Source organism: Lissotriton helveticus, chromosome 9 (assembly GCF_964261635.1).
Source record: "Lissotriton helveticus chromosome 9, aLisHel1.1, whole genome shotgun sequence".
NCBI classification, from domain to species: Eukaryota; Metazoa; Chordata; class Amphibia; order Caudata; family Salamandridae; genus Lissotriton; species Lissotriton helveticus.
The window spans coordinates 438,172,750-438,189,068 of record NC_136070.1 but is presented as its reverse complement, the minus strand read 5'-3'; the positions used below and the strand labels follow the sequence as shown (position 1 = coordinate 438,189,068).

The window sequence follows — 16,319 nt, the reverse complement described above, 5'->3', positions numbered from 1 at the left end:
GGGTCTCTCGCAAGATGAGATCCAAGAACGAGAAAGAAACCGACTACATGAGCTAGAGATGGCCCGGCTCAAAATGGATGGCGAACTCAAATTAGCCGAACAAAAACTAAATCTGGAACATCTACGGCTCCGAGAAGAACGGGAAGAGAAACAGAGACAAAGAGAGCTTGAAGAGAAGAGACTGGCGTACGAACACGAACGCAAACTAGCTGAGATAGACTTACGCAAGCAGAACAAAGAATTAGGAGTGCCCGAGCAACCGCGCCCCCCGGGGGTGACAGAAAGGAAGGTACACATCCCCAAGGATGTCGTTCGAGAATATTTCCGAGAGGACGACATACAGCAATGGTTCAAGGCCTACGAGATCGCTATGACCTCCCACCGGATCGATCGAAGCGACTGGGGAGCCGGTCTATGGGGGAGGTTCGTCAATGAGGGTCGCGATGCCCTGCTACAGCTCCCAGACCATCTGATGACCTCCTATGACCACATGAAAGCTACCCTCCTCACCCGCTATGGGCTCACACCCGAAATGTACCGCCAGAGGTTCCGAAACTGCACTCGGATCCCGGGCACAACTTGGGTGGAATACGTCAACTATTTCAGCCGGGCCTTCGAGGGGTGGATCAAGGGAAGCAACGTAACGACTTACGAGCAACTCTTCAATCTCATGGTATGGGAGCATCTATCGAACAACTGCTTCGTCGAGCTCAGGCAGCACCTCCTCGACAGTAAATTAACTGATCCACGACAGCTTGCCGCCGAGGCTGACCGGTGGGAAATTACCCGAGTGGGCCGAACTGGGCCCCATGAACAGAACCGGAACAACCACGGTCAGCACCGTCCCCGAGGAGGAGGAGGGGGCCAGGGACGAGGGAGAGACAACGCCCCGGCCGCTCCCGCTACCAGCACCCCACCCCCGGCCACCCGGGGCAACACCCCGGCGCGGCCGGGATACAGAGCCAATGTCACGTGTCACCGATGCCAGCGAGTCGGCCACTACGCCAACGACCCGAATTGTCCACAGAGCCAGACTCCGAGACCCCGCCAGATGGCTGCCGCCGCCCTGGGGGAAGAACAAATCTACGAAGAACATGAGGAATGTGAGCAAGAACGCCAGGAATGGGAACCAGCCGCCATGGTGCTAGCGTGCCTAGGGGGAAGAGACATGGTCCCGCGGGTCCCCCTACCCGCCAACACCCGGAAGTACAGTCAATGGGTGAACATTAATGGACGCCGGGCCGAAGCCCTACGTGACACCGGGGCCAGTGTAACGGCCGTCCGATGTCACCTGGTGACCCCAGAACAGATTCTGCCGAACGTCCTCTGCCCTGTCCGTTCAGCCGACAATTCGGAGAGTCTATGTCGGATGGCTTGCGTCCCCTTCGAGTGGGGAGGAGTCTCCGGCATGTTGGAAGTGACGGTCCGAGATGATGCCCCCGTAGACTGTCTCCTGGGAAATGATCTTGAGAGTTCCCCGTGGGCCGCCGTAGAGAGGAGAGAGCACCTAGGGATGTTGGGCATCCCGGATTGGGCGTGCGTAACCACCCGGTCCATGGCTGCCCGTGCCATCCCCCGACCCGAAGAACCTGAATGGCCGGCACCTCCTCCCCCGGTCGCTCCAGACACCGACCGTGCCGTCACCCCAGAACAAACTCCCGAGGGGCTCGTTCAGCCTCAGGACCTTCCCGGCCTGGATCAGTGGCGTCAGGAGGGGGGGCCCACCCAAGAACAGTTTCGCCACGAGCAGAAGACCTGTCCCTCCCTCGAGGGACTCCGCCAACAAGCCCTCGCCCAGAGTGCAGGGGATACCTCCGGAACCCATTGGGTCTATTGGGACAATGACCTGTTGTACAGCGAACAGAGAATCGCAGAGTTAGGGGCCAGTCGAGTACTAGTGGTGCCCCTCCGCTTTAGAGACTTCTTGCTAAACGTGGCCCACGATGTCCCCCTGGCTGGCCACCTGGGTCAGGATAAAACCTACAGTCGCCTGGTGACCCACTTTTTCTGGCCCAAGATGAGGAACGACGTACTCCAACACTGCCGATCTTGCCCCACGTGCCAGGCCAGCGGGAAGAGCGGCCGCAAGCTTAAAGCCCCTCTGCAACCTTTTCCAGTGGTCACCACCCCGTTCGAGAGGGTGGGGATAGACATTGTGGGACCCCTGGACCCCCGTACAGCACAAGGACATCGGTTCATCCTAGTACTGGTGGACCACGCCACCCGCTACCCCGAGGCTGTTCCCCTGCGAACTGTGACAGCCCCGGTAGTCGGCCGGGCCTTGATGGGGATCTTCTCCCGGGTGGGCTTCCCCCGAGAAGTCGTCAGCGACCGGGGCACAAACTTTATTTCAAAATACATGAAGTCCCTCTGGCAACAGTGTGGGGTCACCTACCGATTCACGACCCCCTATCACCCTCAAGGAAACGGACTGGTTGAGCGGTTCAACCGCACGCTCAAAGGGATGATTGGGGGGTTGGAAGAGCCCCTCCGACGCCAGTGGGATGTGCTACTACCGTGCCTTCTCTTTGCCTACCGAGAAGTCCCCCAGAAGTCCCTCGGCTTCAGCCCGTTCGAACTCTTGTATGGGCACCCGGTGCGGGGGCCGCTCAGCCTAGTCAAAGAGGGCTGGGAAATGCCCCCTCTAAAGAACCCTCCAGATGTTTTCAAGTACCTCCTAACCCTCCGCAACCAGACCAGACGGTTCAGAGAGATGGCAAAAGCAAACCTGGAGGCCAGTCAGGAGGACATGAAAAGGTGGTACGATCAGAATGCATCCTCCATCGAATTTGAACCCGGCCAACAAGTGTGGGTAATGTCTCCCACCGAACCATGCGCCCTGCAAGACAAATGGACGGGGCCCTTCAAAGTAATCGAGCGCAAGAGCCCTGTCACCTATCTCATCGATATGGAATCTTCACGAAACCCTCTCCGGGTCCTCCATGCTAATAGACTTAAACCCCACTTTGTACGCTCAGAGCTCAGCCTCTTGATGGCAACCGACAATGGAACCGAGGAGGACTCCGAACCCCTCCCTGACCTCCTACGGTCTCGGGAGAAGGACGGCTCCGTGGACGGGGTCCGACTCTCGGAGGCCCTCACCCTGGAACAGCGCCAAGGCTGCCGAGACCTCCTGCTGCAGTTCGCCACCCTGTTCTCCCTCACCCCAGGGGTCACCCCCTGGTGCTTACACGACGTGGACACTGGAGACAGTCCCCCTGTCCGCCATCGGGCCTACCGCGTACCAGATCGGGTACGGGCCTGCATCCAAGAGGAGGTGGCCAAGATGCTCACGCTCGGGGTCATCGAGCCCTCAGACAGCCCCTGGGCCAGCCCAGTGGTACTGGTCCCCAAAGCGGCCGCCCCCGGCGCCACGCCGGAGCTTCGGTTCTGCGTCGACTACCGGGGCTTGAATGCGGTCACCAGAACAGACGCACACCCCATCCCCCGAGCAGATGAACTAATCGACCGCATGGGAGCTGCCCGCTACCTCAGCATCTTCGACCTGACAGCGGGCTACTGGCAGATCGGTCTCACACCCCGGGCCCAAGAACGATCTGCATTCTCCACTCCTGATGGCCACTATCACTTCAAGGTCATGCCATTCGGCATGAAGAATGCCCCAGCAACATTTCAGCGGCTAGTGAACCAGGTCCTGGCAGGACTCGAAGAATTCAGCGCCGCCTACCTGGACGATATCGCTGTGTACAGCCGCCACTGGTCCGACCACCTCCACCACCTCCGAGAGGTGCTACAGGCCCTCCAACGAGCTGGCCTCACGATCAAGGCCAGCAAATGCCAAATTGGCCAGGGGTCCGTGACCTATCTCGGGCACCAGGTGGGAAGCGGTCTGGTGGCCCCTTTGCAACTCAAGATCGCTGCCATCCAGTCGTGGCAGCCCCCCATCACCCAGACCGAGGTCCGCGCCTTCTTGGGACTCACAGGCTACTACCGGCGGTTCGTGAGGGACTATGGCAGCATTGTAGGGCCCCTCACGGAACTCACATCCAAAAACCAACCCAAGAAGGTCAACTGGACCCCAGACTGTCAAGCGGCCTTCGAGAAGCTGAAGGCCGCCATGTGCTCCGCCCCGGTGCTCCAGGCCCCCGACTACAGTCGGGAATTTATCGTCCAAACAGATGCCTCCGACCATGGCGTTGGGGCAGTCCTTTCCCAGCTGAACCCCGAAGGACTTGACCAGCCAGTGGCTTTCATCAGCAGACGGCTCCTGGCCCGAGAACAACGCTGGAGCACCATCGAGAGGGAGGCCTTCGCCGTGGTGTGGGCCCTCAAAAAGCTCCGGCCTTATCTCTTCGGCACCCACTTCCGGGTCCAGACCGATCATCGACCCCTGCAATGGCTAATGCAGATGCGGGGGGAAAACCCGAAACTACTACGTTGGTCCATCTCCCTGCAGGGGATGGACTTCACTGTGGAACATCGACCCGGGCAAGACCACGCCAACGCAGATGGCCTGTCACGCTTTTTCCGCCTCGACGAGGAGAGTCCCCAAGAGGATGGGTGACTCTCCCCGCCTTCAGCTGGGGGGGACGCATGTTGGACAGGCCACGTGTGAGGCTTGCTCCCTCCCCGCACGACCAGGCCCGAGCCCCGCTCCTCAGGCGTTACACGCAACAACCACCCGTTTCCCGTCTCCTATAGGGCCCCTGCCCCTGAACATCTCCACATAGTGGGCCCGATTCCCTACCGGCCCTCTCGCCCGGCCTGGGCGCCATCTTGGACACGGCACCACGAGGCCGCGTGGCCTCCGATCAACCCTAGCCCTGGGCCTGGCCAGGCCCCGACATCCCGGCACCACCATCCACCCAGGAGGTGAGCAGACTACTTGGCAGGTCAATGGGAGAAAGAGGTGTCGATGGCTCTCCCCCGCCAGGTGCCGATCGCCCCCAGCTCCCCCAGGCGCTGGCTCCACCCCCCTGCTGGGTGTCTGGACTCCCTCATCCCGGACCTCCCGACCTCCCAGTGCGAGGGTCCGGACATCAAAGGGCGCCAGACCTATAACTGGCGCAGCTCCAGAGCAGGAAGGCAGTTGTATCCTGGAGTCGAGAGACGCAGTGAAGAACTCATCCTTGACGGACTACTGGCGCTGCCGTAGCCCTGCCTTGCGAACTACCGATCTGCCTGCTGGCGCTGCCGCGGCTCTCTGCACCCATCTTCATCGGGACCTGCTGGCTCCGCCGCGGACCGTCACTACCTTCAACCATCCCGGGACCTGCTGGCTCCGCCGCGGCCCGATCATCTAGAACGCCGAGCTCGAGGATTGTGAGCTAATTCATCTACCACCACATCCCCCAGAGTGGTAACGAGACTGTCCCGCTACCCACCTTACCCAACCAAGAGACTAGAATAGAGGGGACCCCGGAGTCCAGACCTCCTTGTACCACCTCACCGTACTTAAAGAATTGCTTATAAAGTAACGTTGAACCTTATCCTTGTGTGGTGTACGTCAGTGGGGGGGAAGTTATTTGTCTGTACGATTGCTGGAGACGGATCTCCCCGGAGACCTCTCCCCTTATCCTCGGCCGACCCTCCCGGTCCGTCTAACAGCCTCCATGCTCTTATGGAGGAACCGCCGCCTCCACTCCTGTCCTTCAGAATAAGGCTGAGAAAACGACCTAGGACCTAAGGGTTCTGTCGAGGAGGCACGGCTCTGGGTCATCCAGGATTATAATGGGGCTGGTGCCGGCAGAATCTGGAATATCTATGTCGGGGCAGGTCTCAATGGCACGACCAGCGTCTGTCAAGATCAAAGGGGATGTCATTGAACCGGAACTGCCAGTGCAGAGCCCGATGTAGCCCCCTCTGAACTTACGGGGCACTGAAGGCAAGCTGGTATGGTGAGGCCGCCCAAATAGGAGGCACATGCAGTCATGAAATTCTTTAATCTGCGCAGAGGTTGCTTCTGCTCCTGGAAAGGCGGGAAACGCAGAGTCGACCCAGGCGCAGGTTCTGAAGAACGAAGCCTAGAACTTCGGTTCATCTGACTGACGGGGAGAAAATGAAGCATGCTTCGATTCCGTATGTTTTTTGTACTTCTTACCTGACCTACTTGGCAGGTTTGAGTGGGAGGACAAAGACTGAGACTGTCCATAAGTCTTTTTGGACATGATGGGAAAACCTACACACCAAAAAGGGGGAGTAAAAAACATTGCAAAAATACTGTCGAAAAGTGGCAGGGTAGCTCTTGTCAGGGATCTGCACTGGCTGGCACGGAAAGAAAAGAACGGACGTCAGGTGGTGCCTATATAGGCGACATGGACGATGCCGACATTACTTTACCAACGCCACCTGCTGGCATGCAGAGATATTGTTCTAAGTAAAATCTTCCGGATTCAGTCAGACGCCTAGGAAATTGAAAGGTAAGGAATCTACGGCTATCAGATGTTATTTGTTTCACAACCATAAAAGATTACTCTGACACCTTGAGGTAGAACCTGGGATTGCTTCTGAAAGCAATTCAAACCAGAGATTTCTGCTACCATTATGGAGCATGCATTAGTGTTTACATAGTCACACTGCCTTCTTATCCTCGTCCCCTGTTCCATTTTTAAAACAAGCATTTCCAATGCAATCGGTCTCGCCTTCAGGACCTTGTATGTATTGAGCTATGCAGCACATTAGCCTGGGTGCTGAAACATCTACTGTTCTTTAACATGGAAGGGAAAGTAAGCACCAACCTGCGTGACACACCAGGTATGGGACCACATGGAGAGAAATATTGCCTTTCAGCAGGAAACAGTATAGTCCAAAGCTCTGTTTTTAATTTTAAAGCAGGGCCTTCAGTGGTCATATCACTGAAAATACAAGAGTTGAAAAAATATTGTCTCTGGTTGCTTGTGGAAGACAATGTCTATGGACAGGAATCTAGAGAATGCTAAAGCGATTCTGGTATTTTACTGACCTCTGCTGGTCCTTTTCTATCAAGACAGTTAAATAGAGGCAGTTGAACAGAAAAAAAAAGTCCGGAAGCAGACAAGTACTAGGGCTGATCTCCAGAACCCACAAAGTACATACACAATAAGTATATACTAAAGTATATATACTAAAGTATATACAAGAGGTCTCAAACGCTCAACCTAAAAATAACCTAGCTGTCAGTAGGTTTTGATTGATAGTACAGGGAAAGGTGAAGTGAATTGGGGAAAAGGAGAGAACCTGCAGAGGAGGAAGCACGCTTTAGTTTGTCTCCTAAGGATCAGACCCATAACACTGAAAAGGTGATGTTGTACTAATTCTTTCAATCTGTTGCAGTTGTGAGTTTCTAGACCTTGAGCAACTGTCAAGTGCCCCTCTTGTTTAGCTCCCATTTGTGGGCTACCAGAAGGATATTGTGCAACCGGTCTGCTCTCTGATTCAGAATCCTGGGAAGGTGAGAGATCATGAGGCAGAAACTATGAGGCAGATTCCCTGCCCTCTCACACAGGTTACTGCCAGCCCGAAGAGTTGTAGATAAAAGGCTCCCTTCCCAGCCCACTGTTTTAAAAAGTTGAAAATAGTATTGCTTTGTGTTCGGTCTCTGAAGGTTGGACACAAAGACAGTGTGCTACTCAGGCCTATCCAGGACCATTGCTTCTCACGTTTCACTTTGCATGTGCAACATTTCTAAGTTTACGATTTCAGCTACCGAGCAACCCCGAGACGAACACACGGACCCTTCAGTTGCCATTCCTGCAACTTCTCCTGCATCCGGACCTGCACTGCATCCGGACCTGCACTGCACCCGCACCCGCCAAGAAGAGCACCAACAGCAGCCACCTGAAGTGCATCCTTCTCAACACCCGTTCCGTCCACAGACACGCCGTCCAACTCTGGAACCTGATCGACACAACATCACCAGACGTCGCCTTCCTCACGGAAACCTGGATGAACGCCTCCTCAGCGCCCGACATCGCCATCGCCATCCCGGACGGATACAAGATCACCCGGAGGGACGCGGCAACCAGACCGGAGGGGGCATTGCCATCGTCCACAAGAACACCATCCGCATCTCGACCACCACCGACGACACCCTCAAAGCCGCCGAACACCTGCACTTCCAGATCCACACCGACCCCAAGACCACCCTCAGAGGCACCCTCATCTACAGACCCCCGGGACCACGCACACAGTTCAGCGAAGACATCGCCGACTTCATCAGCCCGCACGCCCTCCCCTGACTACATCCTCCTCGGGGACCTCAACTTCCACCTGGAGAACAACAAGGATCGCAACACCATCACCCTGCTGGACAACCTCGCCAACCTCGGTCTCAAGCAGCTGGTGACCACCCCCACCCACTACGCTGGACACACGCTCGACCCCATTTTCTCCTCCAGCAAGGACATCGCCTTCAGCCACGCCACCGGTCTCCACTGGACGGACCACAGCTGCATCCACTTCAGCTTCAGAAAGAACACGATCCACCACCACCAACAACAGGTCGCACGCAGAAGCTGGAACAAGATCACAGCCGACCAGCTCGCCGCATCCCTGAGCCAGGACCCCCCCGCCAGATCAGCGAACCCCAGCCAGGCCGCCAGCAACCTCACGAAGTGGATCAACCGATGCGCTGACGACCTCGCCCCTTTGAGGACCCCGCCCAGCAGACCAGGCAGTAAGAAAGCACCATGGTTCACCGGCGAACTCAAGAGCTCCAAGAAGAACTGCCGAGCCCTCGAGAGAACCTGGCGCAGAGACCCTACATCAGACAACATGACCACCCTCAAGCTCGCCACTCGTAAACACCACCAACTGATCCACGCCACCAAGAAAACCGCATTCAAGGAACAACTGGACAACAACGCACACAACAGCAAGGAACTCTTCAACATCGTCAAAGAGCTCTCCAACCCCAACGCCGGAAACATTGACATCACCCCATCACAGGACCTCTGCAACTCCCTCGCCGCCTACTTCCACAACAAGATCGCAGACATACACAACAGCTTCAGCACACAGCCAACACGCACCCCACGACCGCACAGGCACCCCCCACCACCACCCTCCGCGCCTGGAACCCGGTCAACACCGAAGAAACGCTACACACAATGAACGCCATCCACTCCGGATCTCCAACCGATCCCTGCCCCCACAACGTCTTCAACAAAGCCGACGCCGTCATCGCACCCCACCTGCGGGACATTATCAACACCTCCTTCGACGCCGCTACCTTCCCGGAGAGCTGGAAGCACGCCGAACTCAGCGCTCTACTGAAGAAGCCATCAGTAGACCCCACCGACCTCAAAAACTACCGCCCCATCTCGCTCCTCCCGTTCCCGGCCAAAGTCATCGGGAGGACCGTCAACAAGCAGCTGGCCGCCTTCCTCGAGACGAACAAATCCCTCGACCTCTCACAGTCTGGCTTCCGTGCCAACCACAGCACCAAGATCGCCCTCATCGCAGCCACCAATGACATCCGAGCCCTGCTCGACAATGGGGAGACTGCGGCCCTCATCCTCCTGGACCTCTCCGCGGCATTCGACACGGTCTGCCACCGCACCCTAGTGCAGCGCCTCAGCAAAATCGGAATCCAAGAGAAGGCGCAAGAATGGATCATCTCCTTCCTCGCCGGAAGGACACAGAGAGTCCGCCTCCCCCCGTTCAGATCAGAAGCCACCGAAGTCATCTGCTGCATCACTCAAGGCTCCTCGCTCAGCCCCACACTCAATGTCTACATGAGCCCCCTCGCGGCCATCGCACGCCTACACAACCTCAACATCATCTCTTACGTCGACGACACCCAGCTGATCCTCTCCTTCACCAACGACCCCCGCCAGAGCCAACCTACACGAAGGGATGAAAGATGTAGCCGAGTGGATGATGAACAGCCGCCTGAGACTGACCTCAGATAAAACAGAAGTCCTCATCCTGGGATCATCACCCTCCGCCTGGGACGACTCCTGGTGGCCCCCTGCCCTGGGCAGCGCACCCAAACCAACGGGCCACGCACGCAACCTGGGCTTCATCCTGGACTCCTCCCTCTCCATGACCAGACAAGTCAACGCCGTCTCCTCGTCGTGCGTCAACATCCTGCGCATGCTACGCAAGATCTTCCGGTGGATCCCCACCGAGACTAGGAAGACGGTCACCCAGGCCCTCGTCACCAGCCGACTGGACTACGGCAACGCCCTCTACGCCGGAACGACTGCCAAACTCCAGAAGAGACTCCAGCGGATCCAGAACGCCTCAGCAAGACTCATCCTCGACATCCCCCGACACAGCCACATCTCCGGACACCCGAGAGGCCTGCACTGGCTCCCGGTCAACAAGAGAATCACGTTCCGACTCCTCACCCACGCACACAAAGCCCTACACAACCAAGGCCCAAGATACCTCAACAACCGCCTCAGCTTCTACACTCCCACACGCCAGCTCTGTTCGACCAACCACGCCCTCGCCGCCGTCCCCCGCATCCGAAAAGCCACCCTGGGAGGAAGGTCCTTCTCCCACCTGGCCGCCAAGACGTGGAACTCCCTCCCGACCCACCTCTGCCAGACGCAAGACCACCTGGCCTTCAGGAAGCAGCTCAAGACCTGGCTGTTCGAGCAGTAGCGGACCTCCCCCCCCTCCCAAAGCGCCTTGAGACCCTCCGGGTGAGTAGCGCGCTATATAAATGCATTGATTGATTGATTGATTGAGTGTATGTGACATTTCAACACTTTGTATGGCTTTACATGGCACTATCACAAAGCAATTAAGCACAAGCAATGAGATTAATTTAGCTAATTACACCAATCTGTGCTTTCAAAAGGTCATTAACCTACTTTTAACATAATCACCATGGAACATTTGTGGTGCCACAATAAAGAGTTTACAAATTACATTGGTGGCAGCGATTTCAGGAAAGAGAAAGAAAAATTTACGGGACATGGAAATGGCTGAGCCATAGATAGGCAGATATATTAATATATGCGGGTCTAAAATCAAAATGTGTTCGAATGATTCGAGGGGACACTAGAGAAGGCATTGCAAAGTGGAAAAGTGGGAAGCAGAGAATCAAGAGCAGAGTGTACAGAAGTGTAGGTTTAGGATGAAGGGAAGAATGCAGAGAAAACACAAGACTGACAGACGTCCGCTGATGTTTGAAAAATGTATACTTCTGGAGACACTGAGACTGGGTTAAAGGTTCCTTTTGAATAGGGGGAAAACAAGAAACTGAGAAAAGAAAGCACAGTCCAGAATGAGAATCCAGTTAAACCTAGTAGAGCATAGGCATGTAAGGTTCTAATCTTTTGCCTCATATGGCTCGGCCACTGCAGTGATGCAAAAACAGTGTGCATCCATTGAGAGTAAAACCTGGAATAGCTTTCAAGTCAATGAGGAGCACCAGGAAGATTTATCAATCTAATATACAGACAAAAAATGAAATCTGTTGTGTTCGCAAATCATGCTGTGAGGAAAGACCACTAACCAATCCAAGATTTGTTCTGAACAAATAAGATCCTAAAAATATGTCACAAGGAAAATTACTTATTGACATAAACTTAAGTAGTGAAAAAAATACCTATTCGTTTCTGGTCCGCGATATCTAGCTGTGGTTCCACAAAAGGCTTAAGCTCATCATCCTCATATCCTGAATTGATCCATCTGTCCTTCATAATTTGCTATATAAAAAAAATCTCATTTAGTAGATGTACTTTTTTTTAACAAGAAAACAAATCTCAGACACAATCTGCTTGAAATGCAAAACTAAATTTCAGTAGGAAGGGTTTACTTACTTGTAACTACAATTTGTCATAGTTGGCATACTTCATAGATTCACATGTCTGAATGAATCCCTGTCAGGCTGGGAATCTCCTGTATATTTTAAATAAGAGCAGCGCAAGAAACCTATTCTTGCTGAGAAACACATTGCTGTATTTTTAAGTAGCACATAGACTCCATTTTGTTGTGCCTAAATCCCATCACTGAGGTGCATGTGTCCTCAATTCCACTTGTAGAGGCACCATACTTGAATTTTTCAAAGCACAACTGCTTAAGTAATAGATTGCAAAAGGTTCTTAAATAAGTGAATTACTGTTAAGAGTTGGTATCCTTCATAAATTCACTAGTTGGCAAGTAATTTCTTGATCTGAATATAACTTTTGATCCAGTGGATAGAGTTGCATGACATTTGATAATCTATTACCATTGTCAGCCAAGCTTTGTGAAGATTCATGCACGGGGGAGGAGGTTAGGGACAAGGGGAAACAGTAAGGGGGGGGTGGTGGGTTCTAATTTTTGCCACCACTGGAAACTTTGCTCTTGTCTATAGCCTGAATGGCTGACTTACACCAAATTTTTATTGAAAGAAGAACTTCACCCAGTAAGCACACTTTTATTGGTTTGGGGTTGTCAGTTTTGTAGTGTTTGGATAGTATATCTATCTATCCAGGCTTAGTGATCTGAACTGATTGGTTAACTTACCGTTATGTTTCCTTTGCCCGCAGGTGGATGAGGTGAGGCTCTCTATTCTATTTTAGTGCTTATGACTATTGATGAGGATCCCCTGGAAGAGAAGGATTAGTTACTTACCTGAAATCCTAGTTCTCTACCAGGTGTATCCTCATCAAAGTCATAAGCAATCCTCCCACCTCCCCGGGCAAAGGATCATTGTGTTTTTTAATGAGGTAATGTCAACTCTGTGTCCTGGCTTTTTAAGCCACCGCAAAGAACAACTGACCTAACTGTCACCCCTGAGGCACGATGGAAAGCTGGGGGTTATGACTGCCTTAAAGGCACGGTGCCAGTTTATCTCTATGTTGCTATGAGTTAGCTTTTCAGTCTTTTTTTACTGTGTTTCTGCAATGCAGCCTGGGCGCTGCCTATGCTTTCAGTCCTATGTGAGAGTTTCTTCTGACTGCTAAGCATTAAAACAGATTCAAAACATGTTTTGCTGTTGTTTTACCCCGTTTCTAATGTATGCTTTTATGATATAACGGGGAGTCCTTACAGCATTATTCAGCTCTGGTGTGTAAGGCTGAAGTTGATATATATATATATATATATATATATATACATAGAAATAGATACATAGATATAGATACATATATGTGGGGCACATATATGATTGTGTTTCCGGGGTCCCGCGCATGGGCGGGAATATTCTAGTGCTTATGACTTTGACGAGGATCCCCTGGAAGAGAACTCTGTGTGCCATGCCGACAACCCACTGCCCTGGCTTAGGTCAGCCACCCATCTAGCTGGGTGCACTAGAACAGTGGTGAGGGTACAGGTGCATGAGTCCTGTACCCCTATAGTGCCTAAACATTGTAAGTGCAGTAATGCCATTGAGAGTATATGGTGCTGGGAGTTTGTCATTAAGACAAAATGCACTCAGAGAGATGCTCCATGAAAAACCACCTGACTGGATGGCAGTTACAGCTCTACGGATGTTACCATCGAAGAGGTCAGTTTTCCTTCAATAAATGTAAATGTCTAAATAGTGAAAGGAAATAGGCACACCACAATACTAGATCCTCGTTAAGGGAGTACCCCGGATCAGGAGTGGCCTCAGAGAAGGGGTAGAGGTAGGATTTCTATGTGTTGGCACAAAATCCCAATCGACTGGCAAACGATGACAGAGTAGAAGCCAGTGAGGAAGGGATAGCATGAAGATCACTCACGTACAACAGGATATCGTCTGCGTACAGTGAAATAATGTGTGTTGCATCCCCAAAGGGTATACCTGCATCAACCAGAGTGAGGATACATTCAGCAAGAGGCTCCACAGCCGAAGAGAAGAGGAGACATGCCATGTCCAACAATAATGGGACCGGATATGTAAGGGTCTGTTTTAACGCGGACAGTCGGATGTTTGTAAAGTAGCAGGACCATAGCAATGAATTGTCCCCCAAATCCAAATTTAGATAGCACTGCAAAAAGGTAATACCACTCGAGGGACTCTAAGGCCCTTTCGAGATCCAAAACGAGGCACCCCGAGCGAGGCCAATGGAGAAATGCATACTCTGCAACTCTAAAGAAAGGGGAAAGATTGAGGGAGGTGCCGGCGAGAGGGGACAAATCCGTTCTGGTCTGGGCGGACCAAGGCAAAGATGTGGGGTGCGAGCTGATTAGCAAGAACCTTCGCCAATATTTTTTAATCCGTGTTTAAGTTCGCTAGGGGTCTGTAAAAACCCAAGGCTGTGGGGTCCTTGCCCGGTTTAATAAGGAGACCACACTGGACGAGGATAAGGAGGGTGGGAATGAGGAGTTTTCCATCATGGAGAGATAGAGCGCATGCAGATGCGGGATAAGGGTATCGGTGTGTTTTGAAGAACTCAGTCGGGAGACCGTCTGGCCTTGGTGTCTTCCCTGCCACCAAGGTTGTTAATGCCTCAGGGACTTCTTCAATTGTTAAAAGAGAGTCCAACTCCAGCTGTTGTTCGAAGGATAACGTAATTCCAACGAAATCAAGAAGGTGCCAATCTGCAAGGGACTCCCATGCGCAGCAGATTTATAAAGATTAGAATAGTGGTTGGTCAAGGCTGCATGCATGTCAAGTTGCGTGTAACACATGTTCCCTAGGTCATCCCATATTGCGTGGATCCAGCAGTGAGGGTGTTCCTGTCGCACTAGATATGCGAGTAGTTTACACGCCCTGTCTGATGGGGCATGAGTGTGTGCCGCATGGGCTAAGTAATTGTGGCAACATAATCTCTCCAACAGTTCAGCGTGATTACTTCGTAGTGAGTCTAAGTGGGCATTGGCCTTGGGGAGTGTGACTGCGGTGGGAGGTGGCCGAAGACAGTCCACGCACCTGGACTCAAAGCGTGTGCTAGCCCGAAATTGGCATGACATTTGCTGTACAATTGGGCCCTGTGACACTGTTTGAACGGCGAGATCCTTCTGCCACCCCGTCGGACACGAGTTGCATGCTCCCCTCATTGAAACATATTGCCTGTAGGAAGCAGGGGAGGCTGCGTTTAATAGTGTGGCGCCCGAATTATCTGTACATTACCAAGGCTGTGCGCTGCAGCGCTTCCTGCATTGGTGGCTGGTGTGTCTGCCCGGCCGGACCAGTTACTTTTGCGGTGCCTGAATTCGTAGCGCCATGTGGAAACGAGACACACGTCAGCCCCGCATCAACTTTGAAGGGGGGAAAAAGGGTAATAAATCTGCTGATGCTGAGGAAGGAGATCGTAGTCAAGCAGATGGGGGCGCGGTGAGCCAGTTGCCTGCGGATGACGTCAGGGTAATGTTCCTGGAGCTGAAAAAACAGGCTGAAAAACGGGCTGAAAGGCATAGACTCCAAAATGGATGCCTTGCCGACCGGATGGATAAAATCACCCAGCGCATGGATAAACAGGAAGGCCGGGTGAGCGTCGTCGAGACGAGAGTAACGGAGACAGAGGAGGGACAGACGGAGTTGGAAAAGAAGGTGAGAGCTATGGATAAAGTTCTGGAGCTCATACACCAAAAGAATGAGGATTTGGAAGCGCGCTCACGCAGAAATAACATACGTATTACAGGCATGGCGGAATCTACAGACATTTCAAACATGGAGCTTTTTGTGGAAGGCATGATGAAGGATCTCTTCGGCCATGGACTATCACCCATGTTCCTTATAGAGCTAGCGCATTGAACACTGGGCCCACGGCCTAAGCCAGGCGCTCCCGCACGGCCAATCCTGGCGAGAGTATTGAATTACAGAGACCGCGATACTATACTCCGTCTTGCACGTGAAAAAGGTGCTATTCAATACAAAGGGAATGTGATTGCATTGTACCCAGATTTTACCTTACAGGTCCAGGCGCCAAGGAGGGAGTTTATTCCTGCAAAGAAGATTTTCCAATAAATCGGAACCAAATATGCTCTGATTTACCCGGCCAAGCTGAGAGTGCAGGGGCCCGGGAAACCCACCTTTTTCAACGACGCCAAAGCCGCCTTTACATTCGCGAAGCAGATGGCCAAAGATCACAAACTGCAGAAAACGCAAGCTGATGCTAATTCGCAAGACAGACTTAGTGATAATGACTAAAGTTGGACTACCAGCGGAGGCTACTAGCGGAGCTGATAGCTGATATGGTTGATTGCGGTCCAGAGCTAACAAGTTCGGGGTAAGAGGACCGCGCTAGAGCGATATGTGTGGCGAACTATATATTCTGAACCGGGGGCTGCCCTGAAAAGTTGTACGATAATATTGTTTGTGGGCGAGGGGAGCGAGCACTTATGCGCCAGCTGCAGCTTGGCCACCCTGCCAAAAGTGCAGGGGTTGATGCCGGTAACCCGACGTACCCACTGGGATGATTCCCTAGGTTTGCTTTTACATTTTGGCTTGGAGACAAGTATGGGAGGGGGGTGGGAGGGCTTCACAACCTGATTGGGGGGTTGGGGTGGGT

General features: G+C 53.0%; 1 protein-coding gene across 2 annotated transcripts in view; it reads right to left on the bottom strand.

The window, feature by feature from the left end:
* Positions 1-16,319, bottom strand: part of MARK3 (microtubule affinity regulating kinase 3) — a 596,913-nt gene that overhangs the window by 365,310 nt on the left and 215,284 nt on the right. For both annotated transcript variants that reach the window (XM_078660239.1, XM_078660240.1), the window contains exon 10: positions 11,504-11,603. In XM_078660239.1, the coding sequence (XP_078516365.1) occupies positions 11,504-11,603 (100 nt within the window). The remainder of the gene's footprint in view (positions 1-11,503; positions 11,604-16,319) is intronic.